Source organism: Lutjanus erythropterus, chromosome 8, assembly GCF_056507025.1.
Source record: "Lutjanus erythropterus isolate fLutEry1 chromosome 8, fLutEry1.hap2, whole genome shotgun sequence".
Lineage (NCBI taxonomy): Eukaryota > Metazoa > Chordata > Actinopteri > Lutjaniformes > Lutjanidae > Lutjanus > Lutjanus erythropterus.
This window is the reverse complement of record NC_139324.1, coordinates 8,004,567-8,024,559: the sequence shown is the minus strand read 5'-3', so window position 1 is coordinate 8,024,559 and position 19,993 is coordinate 8,004,567. Positions and strand designations below refer to the sequence as shown.

Sequence of the window (19,993 nt, the reverse complement as noted above, 5' to 3'; positions counted from 1 at the left end):
TTTTTCAGGGTTTTAAAAAATTTTGAATCACAGAGGTCCATCAGTCATAAATATGCACACACAAAAAATAGTCTGACCAAGACTTAACCAGAAAAAGGACAAAACTCAGAAAATCAAACAAAACTGACTGACAAATAAAAAAGCTATTGTGTGGCAGCTGCAACAAGCAATACTAAGCTACAGAAATGAAACATCTGATTTAACAGTAAAATAAAGCATCACTATAAACAATAAAAACCTGACAGCCACTACAGCCCACAAACACACAAAATAAAACAAGAGCCTGGACAGCACACAATATAGTGTACACACATGCACAATGCTATGTTGCTAAGCAACTCAGTGCTTGTTGATATTATCCCCTGGAGAAAGATGATTGTTGTTGTGTTCAGAGAAATAACACTAGTAACAATTCTAAGTCAACCAAGACAGTTATCAAGCATAAAAGTCGAGTTAGTTCTATTGAGGGTTAGGTTACACTGTTTAGACCGGACCTGGGCAAAATGCAGCCTGCTGAAGGGTTTCATGGAATTACCAAAAATTAAAAATCTAGCAGACACAGTCAATAGCATTTTGCTTACCATTAAACCATTTATCAGACCTTTATTTTGAAAGGGGTCAGCACTGTGTTTGTCGGTAATGATAATGAACTGTAACTTAGCTCATTGTACATCCATGTTGTTTATGTTGTTGTTCATCTACTTTTGCTGCTACTATTGTTGCAGCCTGTATGCAGCCTGCATGATACACTGTAAAATATCACGTTTTGGACATTACCAACAAAATATTAACCCACAGTTCAACATGTCAATTCAGAAAGGCTGACCAAAAGTAGAAGTGTGCTATATAAAACACCATTTGGCCATTATTAGGACCTTATATTATTTGTGTCTGGCCCATGACAGCCTGATCATTTCTGATGTGGCCCCCCATTAAAAATAATTGCCCACCCCTGGTGGAGTTGCTGGCTGCAGGCTTGCTAACGTTAGCTGCTGCTGCTGTGGGGAATTTAGCTTTCAGGCTATGAAAACGGTGCACTGTTGGCTTCGGTGGTATCTGTTTTTTCATTTCTTCATACCTTCCTGACTTCCAGAGTATACAGAATATTATGTTATTTGTGTGAAAAAAACAAATTTTTAAACGTCAGGCTTACAATGCTTTGTTTGTAATATGCAGTTAGCCTTCCCACACAAGTCTTGCTGGATTTAAATACTTACAGTCCACAGATGAATGAAATATGTACCCTTATTCCTCACATCATTAGGCTGAGGGAAGATGATTTACAGATGCATCATGTGGCTAATAGACTGCTTTTATATTTGGAAGAAGTCATGTCAAAATAAAGTTATATGTGGCAACATTTTCATGATTCCATTTCTAGTTGTATTTAATTAATTAGCAAGGGGACCTACTCGATAGAGCAGAAATGACAAGCCAATTACTTCTTTCCACCTCAAACTAATTCTTCTCCTGGTCAAATTCCCTATTGTAATAGATTAATTTAATTTTATATTTTTATTTTCCATCAAAAAACAGTAACCTCTGTTTCAGATAACTTAATACCTTGATACCGCCCATGCCTAGTGCACTGTTGGGTTTTTAGATGAACTGTATTTTGTTTGTTAGACATGTTTATTTCACCAGCTTTACATTGCACATTACAGATATTGCAGTGAGTGTTTTCTCTGTGGAGTTCTGAAAAATTTAACCATGCAACTCCTTTAGGCTCTGCATTGCCATGTATCACTTACTCCACTCCTTGACTCAAGCAAGCTGCCGCTCACTCCTGCCCCGCTCTTTCTCTTTTTCTCTATACTCTCTATACCCTCTATTAGTCTCTCACCCAGATGCACTCCCAGGTATTGAAATTTGATACTGGCTGATTTAATGTGAATTGCTACTTGGACTCTTTTCCGGTGGGCGTTGGCCTCCATCAGGGCTGTGCCTTATCACAAAATTCTGTTTGTGACTTTCATGGACAGGATATTGAGGTGCATTCATGGGGGAGAGGGTGTGCAGTTCGGTGGCCTGAGGATTGCAAAGCTGCTTTTTGCAGATGATATGGTTCTCATGGCATCATCGGTCTGTGACCTCCAGTGCTCGCTGGATCAGTTCGCATCTGAGTGTGAAGCGGCTGGGATGAGGATCAACACCTCTAAGTCTGAGGCCATGGTTCTCAGCAGGAAACCAATAGATTGTCTATTCTGAGTAGGGAATGAGTTTTTACCCCAAGTGATGGAGTTCAAGTATCTCTGGGTCTTGTTCTTGAGTGAGGGGACAATGGAGCATGGGGTGGGCTGGAGAATCGGAGTAGCAGGAACGGTATTGCGTTCACTCTACCGCACTGTTGTGATGAAAAGAGAGTTTTGCTGGATGGCTGGAAGGTGAAGCTCTTGATCTACCGGTCAATCTTCGTTCCTACTCTCAACTATGGTCGTGAAGGGTGGGTCATGACCGAAAGAACGAAATTGTGGGTATAAGCGGCCAAAATGGGTTTTCTCAGGAGGGTGGCTGGCATCTTCCTTAGGGATAGGGTGAGAAGCTCAGTCATCCGTGAAGAACTTGGAGTAGAGCCGCTGCTCCTTTGTGTAGAAAGGTGCCAGTTGAGGTGGTTTGGGCACCTGGTCACTTCCCTAAGGAGGTGTTCCAGGCACTTCTAGCTGGGAGGAGACCACGGGGCAGACCAAGGACTAGGTGAAGGGATTATATCTCTGCCCTGGCCTGGGAACGCCTCAGGATCCCCCAGTCAGAGCTGGCTAATGTAGCTGGGGAACGGGATGTCTGGGGTCCCCTGCTGGAACTGTTACCTCTGCAACCCAATTTTGGATAAGCGGTTGAAGATGGATGGATGGATGGATGGATGAATGCTACTCCATAGTACAAACGTAATTTGGCCGTTACCGTTAAAAGTAGAGTTCGTTACCAAACCGACTTAACAACAACTTCAAATTGGCTCTTCCATAGTGTTTCATGTTTTTTTAAAACTAATTTTTTGAGTAAGAGATGATTGAGATTTTAAATTATTTTCATGACCTTAGAAGGCAGCACAAGATGCACATTTGATGCGCCTTTCAGTTTTTTCTGCTTTAATGTGACAGCATTCAGGTTCTGACGGTGCATTATACTGCAGCCCAGTTGTCTAAAAAAATATCCCCAACAACCTGTTACTCTGAAAACAAATTCCCTTTGCTCTGAAAACACACACTCTCCCTGCAGTTTTTAGGGTTAGGGGTTAGGGTCAGGACCATCAGAACACTGGGCAGGGTCAGTTCAGGCTCGTGCCGTGTTGAAAGCATTACAGAAACGTTACTTGAGCCGACCTAATAAGATTGCTGTTGTGACTTTTATGTAAAAGTGACTCGGGCACTTATTCAGACATGAGAGCAACATGTGAAGTTGGCATTAGATTAAAGTAAAGGGGTTCATGTGTAAAAGGGGATTTATTGAGCACTCAGCCAAACCGGAGGCACTGCAGAGGAGAGCTGAAGTCAGATCTCTGCAGTGGTTTGGCGAGTGTTTGGAGAGTGTTTTGCCTCTGCGCCACTGGGACACTTCAGAAGTCACATCAGAATTTTTTATGGTTTTGTTAAAGTAAGAAGACTATAAAGGTTTTACAGTTATTCCCTGACATGCCTGCCAGTATATAACTTCTTATGGGATTGTAAGTCTACCAAGATAAAGGTTTTACTAAATGTAACACCGCCCTGACCAGAATCTGTTAGTGTTTGTTCAGAAAACAGGCAAGACCATGAGGAACAGAAAGTGTGTGTGTGTGTGTGTGTGTGTGTGTGTGTGTGTGTGTGTGTGTGTGTGTGTGTGTGTGTGTGTGTGTGTGTGAGATGGAGTAGCGCTGGCACACTCTGAAGGTCAGGGGAAGTATCAGTGACAGGAAGTGAGCGCCTGCCAGGTTCAGGCCAGGTTACCACGGTAATGAATGACCGTGCTGAGTGACACCTGGCTGGTCTTAAAGACAGGAGGAACGGCACTCAAAAACACACACATGGTCGAACACGTGGACAAACAAGCCTCGACAGTCTTTAAACCCCCTGAAAATGTAGCTTCAGATCTTAAAGGGACAGTTCACCCCAAAATCAGAATTTTTCCCCTGGCCTGCAGTGCTATATCCATCTAGATAGTTCTGGTGTGAGCTGCAGAGTTTTGAAGATATCGGCTGTAGAGATGTTTGTCTTCTCTATAATATAATGGGATTAAATGGCACAAAAATCATACATTTACTCAAGACAGTCCACAGACCTTGTTGTGAGAAGTTTCATGTAGGAACATTTTTTTTTTCTAGAAGAAAGAAAGTAGTTCCTAAACTGCTCACATGTCTGTGGATTATCCTGAGTAAACGGCTCATGATATTTGGAAAGAGACACTGCTTTTAAATTTTTCAAATGTATTTCTTGGAGCTTTGAGCACCACAAGCTGAATGCCAGTTAGTCCTATTATATCATAGTGAAGACAGATACCTTTATGGCCGATATCTCCAACACTCTACAACTAACACTAAAAAAGTCTAGATGGATAAATGGCACAACAGGCCAGGGAAAAACATATTTTTATATTTTGGGGCTAACTGTTGAGCTTTCCTCTTGCCAGTAAAGTTAGCATCAGAGCCAAATCCAGTGTTTCTTCCTTTAGAAGCTCCGGTCTGTCCCCGGCTCTCTCCCCCTAAGCTCCTCGGCTCTCAGCAGTTGTCTGTTTCTGTATCTCAGCTCTGCCCCGGTCCTCTACACACAACACTCAGCAAAAGCCTTGCGATAGGTGCAGATTTTTCATGCAAGTTGAAAATATTCAACTTGATAGGAATATTTATTTGCATCTTTGTGTTAACATTTTATGTAATCTACTTGCGAGAAAAAAATTATTCAGTTTCTGTGTGAACACACAATTAGACCTCATTTTATAACAAGACCATTGTTGGTCTTTTCTTTGTTTGATCAGCCACAGTAACCGTGTAGTCACAAGGCTAGCAGAGACCAGAAAAAACAGAAGTGAGCTGAAAAGCAAGTCTGTTTAGCATTAGCTCAGCCTAGCCTCTCCAGTGGGCTGACCCCTGCTGGGTGATAGGAAACACTTCACTAAATGGCAATACTTGTGATTTTTCCCATGAATATTGCCACAGTTGGACATCCAGTTCATAATACAGCAAATGCAAGGTCTTTCATCACTGGGCCATAGGCTCAATCACATTGTGTTACATTAGTCGGCGATGACTTAACTTAAAATCTGTAATATATGTACTGTAATAAATCATAAAATGATCACAAATGTGTCAGCAGAGATCAATGAAACATTTTAAGTTGAAATACTTGCCACAAACACCACAGTTGTTGTGTCCCCCTTTGAAATTTAGATTCCAGGCTGGAATATGCATTTTGTCTATCCATTCCACATTAATCAGAGTTTAAATTGATGCCGAATTTTAACTTAATGAGTAAGTGTCTGTTTATGAGTCATGAGAAATCATTAATCATCTTGTAGAAGGTGTAGACGTTTATAACTGTTAAATTGATCAAAATGTTAATGGAGTTTGGCAGGCAGTGAGACAGGCAGCCGTTTAACTCATCGTCCAGAGTGTGTTATTTCAGAGCAGTGGGCTTTTGTTTTCAGAATAATGGCTTAACTTTACGTTGACAGACAAATGATAGTTAACAGCTGATCAGCTTACGGTGGAGGACTTGTGCTCGCTTGTTATTGTCAGTTTACAAGGTTGTGCTCTGATGGAGCTCCTGTCTGGGTTGGAGGGGGCATCGGAGAAACATCTCATTTCAACCACAGATCGTATATTAAACAGGATTACAACGTATTTAATATACAGTCTGTAGCTCCAAATCACTATTTGAACTGCTGTACTACATATATATACATAATGTATATGGAATGCCATTCTGTTTGAAAAAGATAGAAAAAAAGTGTATGAATGATAAAATAAAATAAGTCAGATGTGAGGTAACTTAACATTATGAGATGCTAATTTAAATTTATGAGACACCAGGGTAATATTTATGAGAAAGTAGTCAAAGGTCTGATTTTGTAAGTCATAAGTTTGATTTACCATATAATTTTGGACAATTTTTTATGTTTTTCTTTCTCTTCTTGTCAGAAATGAGCTTCCATAATAACAGCAGTGTGACTGTAGGATCTTTGTTTGAGGAGATGTTGGTCTAAATCACAGACCATCACTTATGTTTACCTCACCACCATATCAGAATCATAGGATGTGAGAAATTTGAGGCTGACTATGACATTTCTCCCTGACATTAAACTAACCAAGCCCCTTACCAGAGGCCAGTGAAACACAATAGGGGTGACTGACAGGCTATTTCTGTGGGTCCCACTGAGGTGACATTTTCCAGCCACTGTTTTTGTTGTTGTTTTTTTGTTGTTTATGTCCCTCTCTCATTTCCCTTCCTACTCCTCACATCACTCATCCAGTAGCACCTCCCCTTGCCCCCACGCACCATGTGCAAAAACTTCAAACGGCAAGATCAAAACAACCTTCATCACACGGGCAACTATAGGCGACGGCAAATGTCACATATTGTTACAGACAGAGTTTTCAGGGGGAACAATGCATAAAAGTGGGACTGGTCAGTGATGGCCTGCAGCTTGGGACTGAGAGCAGATTTCAGTGACATGAAACAGCCCGTCATGTTTTGGAAAGCTTTGCGGCCACTTTGTGTCATTGTCTGGCCGCGATCCGCATGCTGTGTCGGGACACGCTGCCCACATTGTTCCAAAATCAGTAAAAGCACAACTCCCTGTTTTGTTCACGTGTTACAAAAGCTCCGCGGGCATATTTTAGCTCCCCCTTGCTGAACTGTCCCATGTTTTCTTCTTCTATGTGTGTTTGTTGTTGTGATGTGTAACCTTGCCATGAGAATCGGCTTTTTAGTTTAGTGGACAAAGTCAGCCTCTTGTCTCCCGGGATCGCTGCAGAAAAATGGTTCACCTGTGATGTCTCCTCACTCCCATGGTTCCAGTATCAAATTCTCAGCCAGCAGATGCAGCTCTATTTTAAGACCTGGATATCTGCTGATGCTGTGAGATGTCAGCACATCTCCGTAGCGTCTGGTTGAGGAGGAGTGTTGCAGTGGGCCGGTAGCACTGGTGGATTTGGAGGGTGACAAGTGAGGATGTGTATAATTGTCCACCTGGCTTGTCACAACCTTCCGTTCTCCTTGTTGCAGAGCGCTGAAACACCTGCACAGGCAGGCAGGGTGCCAGGCTGTCATCACAGATGCTTTGGCCTGCCAAAGTTGCACGATGGCTTTGGTGTAAATACACACCTCTGTCTGACCCACCCGAATCACAAAAAGAGGGTATAACAGTCTGCCCTAGATTGAGCATGAAATGAAATAAAGAGTTGGTTACAAACACTACCAGGGACAAAACACTTGTCGCCTCTTAAACAGCAGCTTGCTCATTTGCCTGTTATATCCTATTGGCAGCTTAACACCTAACGACGAGCCAGGTTGGTAATATTAGCGTGCTGTGTAAAGTTTAAAGATATCACGTTGTGTCATTTATTATTTTTAGGTTTGGTAGCACTTTCATCATCATGTCTGTCATTTATTATAAAATGTAAGAAATATTAGTAGTTTAACAATAGCTAGAAGATTTGAGTTCTCGTTTCTCCAGCTCAAGGATGGATATTTCCTTTCACTGTTGTTGCAATAAAGTCCTTAAATTCCTTCCTTACTTCACCCAAAAATAAAAATTCAGTCATTATCTACTCACCCTCATGGTGATTGAAGGTCAGTTTAGGTTTTTAGCCCACAAAACACTGCTGGAGTTTCTCAGGAAAACAGAGCTGCAGAATCTCCCAAGTGAATGGTGACCTGTTTTCAAACTGGAAAAAACAACTGCCATTCACTTGCATGTGCACACTGTCGCAGCACACACACTCAATTCAGACAGTGTGCATGTACACGTGAACGCGGCTCCAAGCTAAAGATATACAGTGAAAACTTGGCTGAAAAATATGGTGTAAATGATGGAGGCATTTTATGTTGTTTTTTCCAAACTAAATTAAACACACCTTCAAATGGCATTAAGTTGAGTAGATAATACCTGAATATTCATTTTTGGGTGAACTGTCCCTTTAAGGGAACGCCAAAGATGGTTAACTTATACAGAGGAAACCATTATTACCACTATATCCTGGATAGTTGTGAGGGTTTGTTATAATTATGTCTTTTTTAATGAATTAAGTACTCATTTCTTTCATAAATTAGAAAAAAATGCATCATGACTGCCATTTTACATGCAGTAAGAAAAAAGAGAATAACTTAATGACATAGCTAACTTAAGCTTAAATATTAGTTAGCATCTATAAAACAAAGTATTTTGGTATGAAAACCAACATTTTTAATTTAACCAAGTATCTTGTATCATAAATAGACGTCTGACATTTGCAAACACAAAGCAAACCGCTTTGAAATCTATCAAAAAAATTCAACAAGTTATGATGATTTTAACATCATGCCTCCATATTGGATACATGGAGACACGGCTGCCTCATACCAATATAGCGCCCGGCAATGCAAATTAATATATTATGCTAAATGATATTTTGAGGGGAACAGCCATCATTTTAATCCAGAAAGGGGGTTCCAGACACTCTTTCCACTGTTCTATAAATCACCAACTCTGGTTTGGTCAAAGTAAAGCCTTAACTCAGTTAGATGGCTATAATATAAGAGGCAACTGAGCCTGTTAGAGTCCGTCCACTAAAAGTGTTTGTTTTGTCAGTGACACGCAACTGTCTGACAACATTATGGAAAGGATCCTTCTTTTGTTAAAGAGTAAGATCCTCTTTGTTTAACCAGGAACAGCCATTATAATGTTGTCCTCAGAGCCACCAGACTCCATTGACAAACACAGTAATTTACCTCACAGATCATTTAACAGTAAAACTCACTTCATTCAAACTCAACAGAAACAAAATCAAACTCACCAAAATCATCTTTGTCAGTCTATCCACTGTTCCAACCATCACCGACTCTGGTTAGTTTGAAATAAATCTTTACTTCACAGTTTTGGATGCGTAAAGAAGCAGCCGTCATATCGCTCTCCTCAAAGCCAACAGTCTCACAGGAAGAGACTCACATACACACACAGCCAGACTGGCTACCAAAACAAAGGAGAGAGAAGCTCAAATTACAACTCACACAGACAGAGTGTGATTCATTCTCTGATTAGGACCACATCACTCTACAGAGCAAAGAGTTGTTCACTGCTATAGAAATAACCTCTAAGTTCATCAGGAGAGGACTAGTGAATACTTGAATTTGTGGTCCCAGTCACAAATGGAAACACTGATTTGTAAACCTAAGCCAAATGTTGCCATGACTGTGTAAAATACAACCCTGACCTATTTATCTCATGAAATGATAAAGCCTTCAATTTCTCTAAAAACAAAACAAAAAAACATTACAGATGCATAGGCTCCATTTTCTTCTGCATGTCAGAGAGTCATTGGTGAATACGAAGAAAATTACACCCTCAGTAGATGAACCATATTCTGTGTGGTGTGAAAAAGTAGCAGATTCCTCATAAAAATAGTATAATGAACACAACACATAAAATATGCATGAAAATTGAAAGATATATACCAGTGTGTTTTGTTTAGTTACGTTACTTGATTGAGGACCAATTAGTTTAATTGTTGAAACCACTTTCAACCATTTGAATTTGAAGGCTAATTTATCTAATTTATTACACTTTATGTGTTATTGCTGCCAATGAGAGACTGTGTATTAAATTACTGAAAAAGAATGAGGTGTTTGTGGAGCAACACTTCTTCTGTATTGTGTGTGTCCACATGGAATGAGTGTGCAGAAAAGTTTTTTGTAATTGTAGCCACCATGAAATAATACAACTCGCCCCCCCCCCCCTTTTCTTTCTTTAAAGGAACAGTTCACCCAAAAATCCAAAATACATTGTGTGTAGTGCTGTTTGTCATCTAGTTTTTTTTTTGTTTGTTTGTTTTGGAGATATCATCCTTAGAGATATCTGCCGTCTCTTGAATATAATTGGCTTACATGACACTTGACTTGTGGTGCATAAAAAGCACAAAGAAAAAACCCTACACATTGGAAAAATTTAAAACCAGCACCTCTTTCCAAAAATCATGACCTAGTAAGTATACAATGCATAGTATAATGAAAAATATGTGACAAAAGGAAAAATGATGAGACATGCTGAAAACATAGCAAGGTATAGCAAGGACACAAGACAAAATGTAACAAGATAAAAAAAAATAATAACAAATAATAATAATAAATCAAATAAAGATAAAATAGTTCTGGTAGATTCTACTGCAGAAAGAAAGTCAATCTACATGAAACTGCTCACAACAAGGTCTGTGGGTTATCTTGAGTAGATGATTTCTGGATTACAAATTTTTTGGTGCATTGAGCACCACAGGGCTAGTGCCATTTAGCCCCATTGTATTGTAGAGAAGGCAAACATCTCTTCGGATGATATCTCCAAAACTCTGAAACTCACACCAGAAATATCTAGATGGAGAAATAGCACTACAGGTAAGAGGAAAAATATGTATTTTTGATTTTGAGGTGAGCTGCCCCTTTAGTATTGTCTTAATGTCTTCAGTGTCTTTACACAGTTAGTGGTGGAAGTTGAGTCATGTGTTTTGTCTCTGTGGAGCACTTTTAGCAGAACCAGATGATGTCATTACACAATGAGGGAGTAAAAGGATGTGTCTTTAACTCTGCCTTCATACGTTAACATCATTACTGACTCCAGCACAGTGACACGTTCCATCCACCACGCTCTGCTGCTGTGTACCATCTCCATCACATGAGCCACATATAGGAATTATGTCTACGTTGGCTATATTACTTCCTCTGACATATGCTTGATATAATCCATGTATCCTGAAGTTATTACAGCTGCTGTTTATCTGTGGCAGACAGATCACATCCTCAGGCCTGAGTGGAGAAGAAGCAGCTCTGGTCAAGCTCAACCTGAGATCAAATTAAGACTGCTCCATTTAATTGATCACAACAAGTGTCCAGAACACTGCTGGATGTGCTGTGTGTGTCTACACACTGTAATCTATGTAAAGTAGGGGTGTTCCTGGTCACTAATTTCCCTGTCGATTAAATCCAAATTTTAATTTAGACTTGTTGACTAGCAGGTTTGGGGAGTAAGGGATACAAAAAAGGTAACTGTAATCCATTACAGCTACAGAAGAAAACAAATCATCAGATTAGATTACAGATACATTTAGTAAAAATGAGGACTACAGCATGGTGACAGTTCTGTCCTCAGCTGTGAAAATGTGTCATTATCCAAGAACTGACGTCAGATTTAGGGAGCATTTATGGGTAGGACCAACAGTTAGACCAGCCGCTAATATTAGCTACACAGACCAACCGCTAACATTAGCTTCACAGAAATCCAGTTAGCTAACTAACCTGCTACTGAAGAATATTTTGGGACTGTGCTTTTTGCTTTTGTGCTTTGCTTAAGCTTTTTGCTTAAAGTTTGAGTGTGAAGTGTGATGAAGTACACTTAAATGTGCATAATTACCATTATTAATCTAAACATATATTCACACAAACCTAACAAGGATCATAAACATAATATTAGGCCAAACAATTTTACCATATATGGTGCTGATGTAATCCAAAAGTAATAGAATGTAATCAGATTACATTACTTTAATATTGTGATACTTGCATTAGGTTACTGACTACATTTTTTAACAAGTGATTAGTAACTGTATCATAATATCTTTTTAAAATAACCCTCCCAAGCCCAAATCATGTGGCTAACATTAGCGGTGCTAGCAGCAGCAGCAGCAGCAGCTCTGTTTGCAGGTTAACGTCCGTGTCTGTGTTGAATGTGGTCACATGATGCTCCAGTTGGGTGGTTGTATACCACTTTATTCTGACACAGTCTACATTCAAACGTATTTTTATTTTCTATATTGAAATACTAACAAACACTGGGTCCAGATGGGGTGGGTTCAAATAGGGTCCAAATATGTGCTTGCAACTTCACAGTTTTTTTTTTCTTTTTTCTTTTTTCTTACAAATTCACACATTCAGATACATGCAGGCATTTTTAACAAGCACAAAAAGGAGATATAACTACAACTGCCACCTGTGAAATTATAATCATTTCACCTGCTTAAAATATTTATGAGCCTTACTTGCTTCAGTAAACGGCGTGTATGTCTGAAAGGGGCTTGTGCTGTTCAGCTCTATGAAAGTAAGTTGACCATTTAAAAGGGTGAAACCTTTTGTAATTTAACATAAAGTACTATTTGAGGCTCTTGTTACTGCCGGCCATTTCCTTGATGAGTTAAATATGATATAATAGTAAAATGCCTGCATGGTTTAAGATGTAGATGAGCGATAACACTGTTGTGACAGCATGATCCCCTGGTGGTGTTTCTGTTTGTCTGTAAGTGAGGTCATGTCGAGGCTGCTCTTGTGACTGATCAGGGTTACAGTCACCTCTGCCCCACAGGTCAGGGGTTAAACACATGGGGAGAGGAGGGCTGGTTTCAGTCTGCGTCCTGCTCAGATCAACTTGTGACCTTTCCCTCAATGCTTCATTGTGTCATAGGTCAGAGCTCGTTTCTACTCAGTATTTTACTGTCATCCAACTTTATACTCAGTGACTGCAGCAAAAGACGAGGAACCGCAGTAACAATGACAACCAGCAGAGGTCAAGAGTGCAGATCTCCGTCAGTCACTGTGGATTTGGATTTTTATCCGTGTGTAATCGCCGACATTTTGATTTGTAGCTGTAATTTAACATCATTTTTTCACAGTGATTTATTTTGTAGTAGAATTACACGTAACTAGTTTTACATACTCTCCAGTGCTGCAGTACTGCATTTACATGGGATGTTGTCATAATTTGTGTATGAGTTATTGAGTTATGGCCAAAAACAGGCTCTGTGAGGTCACAGTGACCTTTGACCTTAAACCACCAAAATCTAATCAGTTCATCTTTGAGTGCAAGTGGTAGTTTTGTGTCAAGTTTGAAGAAATTCCCTCAAGGTGTACTTGAGATGTCGCATTCACAAGAATGGGAAATTGGAAAACATAATTCCTTTTGTCATGGCTGTCATCAGAGTGGAGCCATAAAAAAACCCCGTAAATAAATAAATAAATAATCAGGGCAAAAATTTCTTATGAATGTGTACAATGTGTTGACAGGAACAGTAACTACAACAGTAGATAAAATATTTGAATATAAAAAGGTTCTGGGGAGAACTTCCTGTGTGTGTTCTAGATAACCCTTGTAACAAAAAAGGTGCTCTATAAAACCCCTGAATGGGTTCTAGATAAAACCCTTTGAATATAAAAAGGTTTTGGTAGAACCTCTTGAATGTGTTCCAGATAAAAAAAAAAACTTTGGAACAAAAAAGGTTCTTGGTAGACACCCTTGATTGAGTTCTTGTTAGCACCCTTAGAAGGTGGAAAGGTTCTGGATAGAATCCCCGGAGAGGGTTTTGGGTGGAACCTTTACACCATAGAAGGGTTCTTTGGAGAACCTCTCAGAGGGGGTTCTGGGTGAAATCTTTCACAGATGGTTCAAGGCGTAGCCCTTATGTTGGGTTCTAAGTAGAACTCTCTGGGAAGATTACATGTGTAACCGCTATAAAATGTTTAAACAGGAACCAAAAAGGATTCTCCTATGGGGACAAGCTGTAGAACCCTTTATGGTTCTAGCTAGTGCCTTTATTTCTAAGAGTGTACAAGTGAACTTTACTGAAGTGAAACATCTTTATTGTTGGCACAACACTGCCTCAGCTTTGACCTGTGTCCAGCTGTGATAATGTATAGCTTTTACTGATGTCCTGCAGGTAATGTTGTCTCCTCTGTTTTCTCCTCCAGGACGCCTCCATCGCACATCGCTTTCATCTGATGCGGGAAAAGCACCCTGAGAAGTTCAACAGCAGGTGAGAGGAGAGGACATTATGAAATAAAAACACACTGGCAGTGAGCAGCCGATGAGAGGCACGCTGGTGTTTCTGTTAACCGTCTCTCTTCAACCTTTTTAACACCATTAGCTAACAAGCTGTCTCATAACCAAAGTAGTGACCTCGCACTTTAATCTGGAAACCCAATATCACACAGAGCCACAATAGTCAGCAATCAATAAGAGGACAAAACCTGCCTGCATGCTGGAATCAATATATCGGCAGTGACGCATTTGTGTTGAGCTATGACATGAGAGAATGTGAAGCTAAAGTCCTACTGGGCTGGATCCATGGTGTCCTCAGTCGAGCCACAAATATTAGTTGTCTCGTTGGTGTTTTTCTTTGTATGTGCAGGTTCACTTCTCACCTAATTGTAACAAGAAAAATGAGGAGGTGGTAGTCGAGAAACAATGCTGTTCCATTGCACGAAAACAGAATGAAGGCAGGTGAAAGCAGGTGAAGATGCTGTGACGTTAAAGGGGTTCACGTCATTCTAATACCAGAGGAGATGCATTAAAATGGCAGGACATGCAGACAAGTGCGTAGACGTCTAATTAATGGTTATATAACTCTGAACGCTGCCTCAGTCTGACCAGAGAGTGAGAGAGGTCAGCAGAGAGAGAAACATCCAGACATCCACAGTCAGATGAGAAAAAATACACTGCACTGCAGCACAAGTTCAATTAACCCTAACATTAACTTTTTACCATTACTCTATACATTTGACAACCGGTATCTCTTCCTTCTACCCTTACATTTTCAAAACAGGCTTGTTATTTCAGTTTTAATGCATTTCAGGAGAATTATTGATTATTTTTTATTTTGCATCATTGTGTCCCACCTTCCCAACATCAAGACTGATTTCAGCCTGCATGGATCGAACAGTCACACATAGAATAGATGGTTTGTTGGTGTATCCATCAGTGCATATCACACAGCACAGACATAACTAGACGATAAAGAGTCAACAAAGCAAAAAATGATGCAATAAGATGACAACTATTGAACAAAACAAAAAATGATGTAAAAAGACAAAGATTAAGAAAAGAAAAACATGTAACAAGACAAGCGATATGTAACAAAATGAAAAGTGATCTAACAAAATAAAAATGATGTAAAATAAGTGTTCCAAATGGGGTTCTTCCTGAAAAGCTGAGGTTCTACCCAGAACTGTTTGCTTCTGAAGAACCTTTTTGTTTTTTAGAAAGCATTTGTCAAGGAATCTTTGGGAGACTAATGGTTCCCTTAAGAACCCTTGTCATCCAAAGAACCCTTTTTGGAGAAAAGAGTTCCTCAAGGATTGTTGAATACCTTGAACCCTTGAACAAAAATCTGTTATAAAAAGGACATAATGAGACAAAAAAATGACACAAGACGAGAAGATGTAACAAGATAAAAAATGATGTAACAAGGAGAGAAAAGATGTAAAAATGGAAAATAACATAAAGGGGAAAAAATGAAGAAAAAAGACAGAAAATACATACCAAAACAACAAAAAAATGCAGTTAAAAGGCAAAAAAAAAAAAAAAAAAGATGTAACAAGATAGTGGTTTCTGTTAGAAAGTAGTTCTGGTAGATTTTACTGCAGAAAAAAGTAGTTCCTACATGAAGCTGCTCACAACAAGATCTGTGGATTATCTTGAGTAACCAGGTCATGATTTTTGGAAAGAGACACTGGTTTTGAATTTTTCAGATGTATTTTTTTGTGCTTGGAACTCCACAGGACTTGTGCCATCCAGTTCTATTATAATAGAGAGAAGTCAGACACCTCTACAGCTGATATATTCTAAAGTCTGTAACTCACACCTAAATTTTGTAGATGGATAAGCAGAACTCCATGCTAGAGGAAGAATATGTATTTTTGATTTTGGGTTGAACTGTCCCTTTAAGGGAACTATTGAGAGACAAACCAGCTATTGTTAGTTTTGGTGTTTTCATGTTGATAACATCAACAATCAGTCCTGTCCTTGTGTAAATATTAACCACCCACAGCCCCAAAACCAGCATCATCCACAAATATGAGCAGTTGTAGAGGAAAGCCGTCCTCTGAAGTCTCCCTGCTTTTATTGACTCCAGTTGTCTCCAGTTGAGAACAAACAGCAGCAGCGAGCACACAGCCTCTGTAGACACACTGCTGCCCTGAGGTGAATCACTGCTGATGAGTTTATGGTGCTGCTGGGCTCACTTCTGTGATCAGCCTGTTTTCTCTGCTGCAGCCTCAGGCTGAGGTGTGTGTGTGTGTGTGTGTGTGTGTGTGTGTGTGTGTAAATAAACAATTGGTGTCTATGAATGTGTTAATGTTCTCTAGTATCTCAAAGGGAACCTCTGTGCAAAGCTTTGACTGGTGTCAGTGATGACAGCAGACGTGCACTAGTCATTTTCTCAACACTAGATCAGCCAAGGCAGCCACTTTGACCGGTTTCAAATTTATATGTGCAATCATTTTGTTGAATTAAAAAACACAATGCTGCTGCTACCTGATGTTTCCTAAAAGTATCTATATTTTCTTTTCTTTTTTAAATTCAAAATACACAAAAGTCAAGGTGAATGTGAACATTTTGAACCATTTCAGTCATAATGACCACAGAAATTCCCACTGTTATATTCTTACTTTTTGCACAGTTGGAGATGCATTTTGGTTGCTTAGCAACTGTCGCTGTCTCTGTCAGTAAAACTTCCCAAGTGGTCTCGATTTCCAATTTCCTGATATTAATTTACAAATAATTAATTAATTAGACTCAATTAAAAATAAAGTAGGGGAGACCAGGGACAGTTGTAACACTTTTTGTCCCAGCACCTATAATTCACTTTTCTGTTAAAGCTCTCAAATGTTGAAACAAAGTACCCTTACTTATTACAAATAACAATGTTTGTCTTTTGGTTTCATATTTGTACTCATTTCCAGCCTTTTCCCATAGGCTGTGATTATTTATTGTGATGCTTCTAGGTGGAAATTTGTTATTATTAATGTTAAAATAAAATGTTTATAATCTTATAAAAATACATTTAACTGTTTCTTGCTCTGAGTAATTCTAGAAGAATCTAAAATTTGAATCAGATTACTGATGGTTATTATCCCACAGAAAAATACTAATGTGAATATATGCAGTCATTACAGTTTACTACACATGATGGCTGCATATTGATAAATTAGTGCTGTCAATCGATTAAAATATTTAATCATGATTAATCGTGTGACTGTCTGTAGTTAATCGCGATTAATTGCAAATTAATCACGCAATTTTTATTCGCTCAAAATGTACCTTAAAGGGATATTAACCAAAAACAATGACAAATATTGTCCAGAAACCATCTAAAGTCACTGCATTTGGCATAAAAATATACTCAAATAATAACATGACAAACCCATCAGTCCATCAAGACCATTAAGACCAAAGCACACTAAAAGCTTCAAAAGAAAAGTCAGTAAAAGCTTCTATGGAACTGCAGGCTTCAGATTTAAAATTCAAACACCTCAGAACCAGTAGTATTTCAAGAAAAGGTCACTATTTATATGCATTTATTTATTTAGTATTATTAGTTAATAATAGTTTTATTTCTTTAATAAAATATTGCCCTCTGAGGACAAAAATCCTCACCTTTATTCAGAACAGTCTATATAATGATGAAACAGTGTTTTTGTATTAATGCAGCAGGATCATTTACATCAGTATCACTCTGACAGTTTACATCAGTGAGGATGTTTTAGACCACAGCAGACAGCAAACTGCACACTGACACACACCGTGGAGATGAAGAGGAGGGACAGAGTCTGGACTCTTCATCATGACTTACAATAATGCAGCGCAGTGACAAACATTTTGTGGAGGAGATGAGCGTCTGTCAGTTTGGTCTTTACAGAGACAGATACTTTAATCTGTAGAGTTTAAACCACAGAACTGTACAGTGACATCAGGATTTATGATCACTAAAGTTTTTATATCAGTTGGAACTTCACTCACTCGCTCCCCTCCCTCCCTCCCTCCCTCCTCTCTGTAGCTCGTCTCTCCTCCCTCACTGCTGTGATCAATCAGCATAAAATAATTAAGCACTTAAAAGTACATAAATCGGACACATTAATCGCGTGTCAAAAAAAATGAGTGGCGTTAAAAGGAATTTGCAGCTCTATGATAAATATATAAATAAATTTGACAAAATTTACATTTTGGTGTTATTTCATTTCTAAAAAGATAAACTAACAGAGTAAATGCATTCATTTCTTAGTCTGGTATTTATCAGAAGTGATAATAGAGTTTTGAAGTCAGTGGTTAAAATGACAGCTTATGTCTGTTCCAGTAGTTCTGGAATTCTGCCACTTCTAGTGTTAATGTTCTCACAAATCTTAAAGTGAACCTCTACGCAAAGCTTTGACTGGTGTCAGTGATGACACCAGATATACACCAGTCATCTGCTTAAAAGCCATTGTGTGTATACTCTGTGTACTTTTATTGTGTTGGACTATCAGTAAAGTCTAAAATCTTGTTTGAATGAGTCCCTGGGGAACTGGCTCTGTGTGCAGCTCTGTATGTTTCACTTCAAGTGTGTCACGTTGTTTGCACGATGAAAGCAACATGTATGCTGCTGTTAATTAGTCTACATCCAGCAGAAAATAAAAGAAGAAGAGCAGGGAGAGTAAGAGAGAGATGGATTGTTTACTCTTTGAAATTTAGTAATTAATGCTTAAGCTCCTATTCCTGTTCCCATATCTGTTCTCAGCATCACAGGCAGGAGGAAGAGCGGGTGATAAAAGATAAAAGAAAGATACCTCTGCTCCCTGAGGGCCTCTCTTTGATCCATTATACAGCAGCCGGGGTTAAAGGATGTAAAGCATGTACGTGGAGAGCACATGAACTCAGCACTGTAAGAAATCACACAGGAATGTAGTGGAAAAGATCAACTAATGTTTTCTCTTTAACTTAACCTGAATATTAGAGCTGCAATGATTCATCGATTATTATTATTATTATTATATTACTATCAAAAGACTAAAACAGTCATCCCTAAAGACTGTGTCAGGACCCACAGGTGGCTCACAGGAGATTTTATTTGGGTTCCCTGATAAATTAAAGACTATAGAGGAAATTCTGCAAATTTAAAAACTTGTGGACAAATTAGACATATATGAGGATGTCATCTTGGGCTTTGTGAAACACTGACATTTTTTACCATTTTCAGTTTTCTCAATTAACTGATAAAATGATTGATCGTTTCATCAACAATGAAAAAAATCGCTACTGGAAAGACTTGAAAAATAGGTCCAAACATGAGGAGCACATGGACATATGGACTTAAGTTAAAGTTAAATCAACATCAACAAACATAGTATACTCTGCAGAAGCTTTATTTATTACAATCACAGGATGCACAATATTTGTTAAAATGCATCAAAATATCATTTAAATGAAATATTGTGGTGCTGCAAGGGTGTCCTGGCCAACACATCATTCTCTAGACTTTAGAAAACATCTTTGTTTAGTACAGATCCTTGAAAAAAAAAAGCACCATAATGGTTCTAATGGATTTTCCAATGAAAATGAGAATAACGAAAAATGTTTCCTCTAATATTATAAATCACATCATAATTGCAATATCAGTCAAAATAATTGCAATTAGATTTTTCTTCTGAATCATTCAGCTCTACTGTTTAATGGTTCAGAGTCAGCTGATTGTTTGCTGCGTCTCTGTGTGAGCCGCTCGTGGCTCCGATCCAACTGTAGCGACAGTCTAATGTACGCTATTTACAGTCAGCCAACACTGGATGTTATTGTCTCCTCTGACATTTCTTCTTTAGTTCTACCACAGAGTAACAGACAGCTGATGGACAACTGCAACTGTTCTGTTGTTGTCTGACTGATGTTTTGGCAGGCTGAGTATCCGTCCTTTTTACAGCAGTTTGAATTGAAAGGAGTGAGGGTGAGGAACTGATAAATCACCTTTGACCTGGAGAGAGGCCTCATCTTAGCTCAGAGCTTTATTGTTCTGCCTTGCTGCCACTCACAATCCCACATTGTCTTCATG

General features: G+C 38.9%; 1 protein-coding gene across 1 annotated transcript in view; it reads left to right on the top strand.

Annotated features, from left to right (window-relative positions):
- Positions 1-19,993, top strand: part of dgkg (diacylglycerol kinase, gamma) — a 177,660-nt gene that overhangs the window by 116,100 nt on the left and 41,567 nt on the right. The window contains exon 20 of the mRNA XM_084724388.1: positions 13,890-13,954. Within this exon, the coding sequence (XP_084580514.1) occupies positions 13,890-13,954 (65 nt within the window). The remainder of the gene's footprint in view (positions 1-13,889; positions 13,955-19,993) is intronic.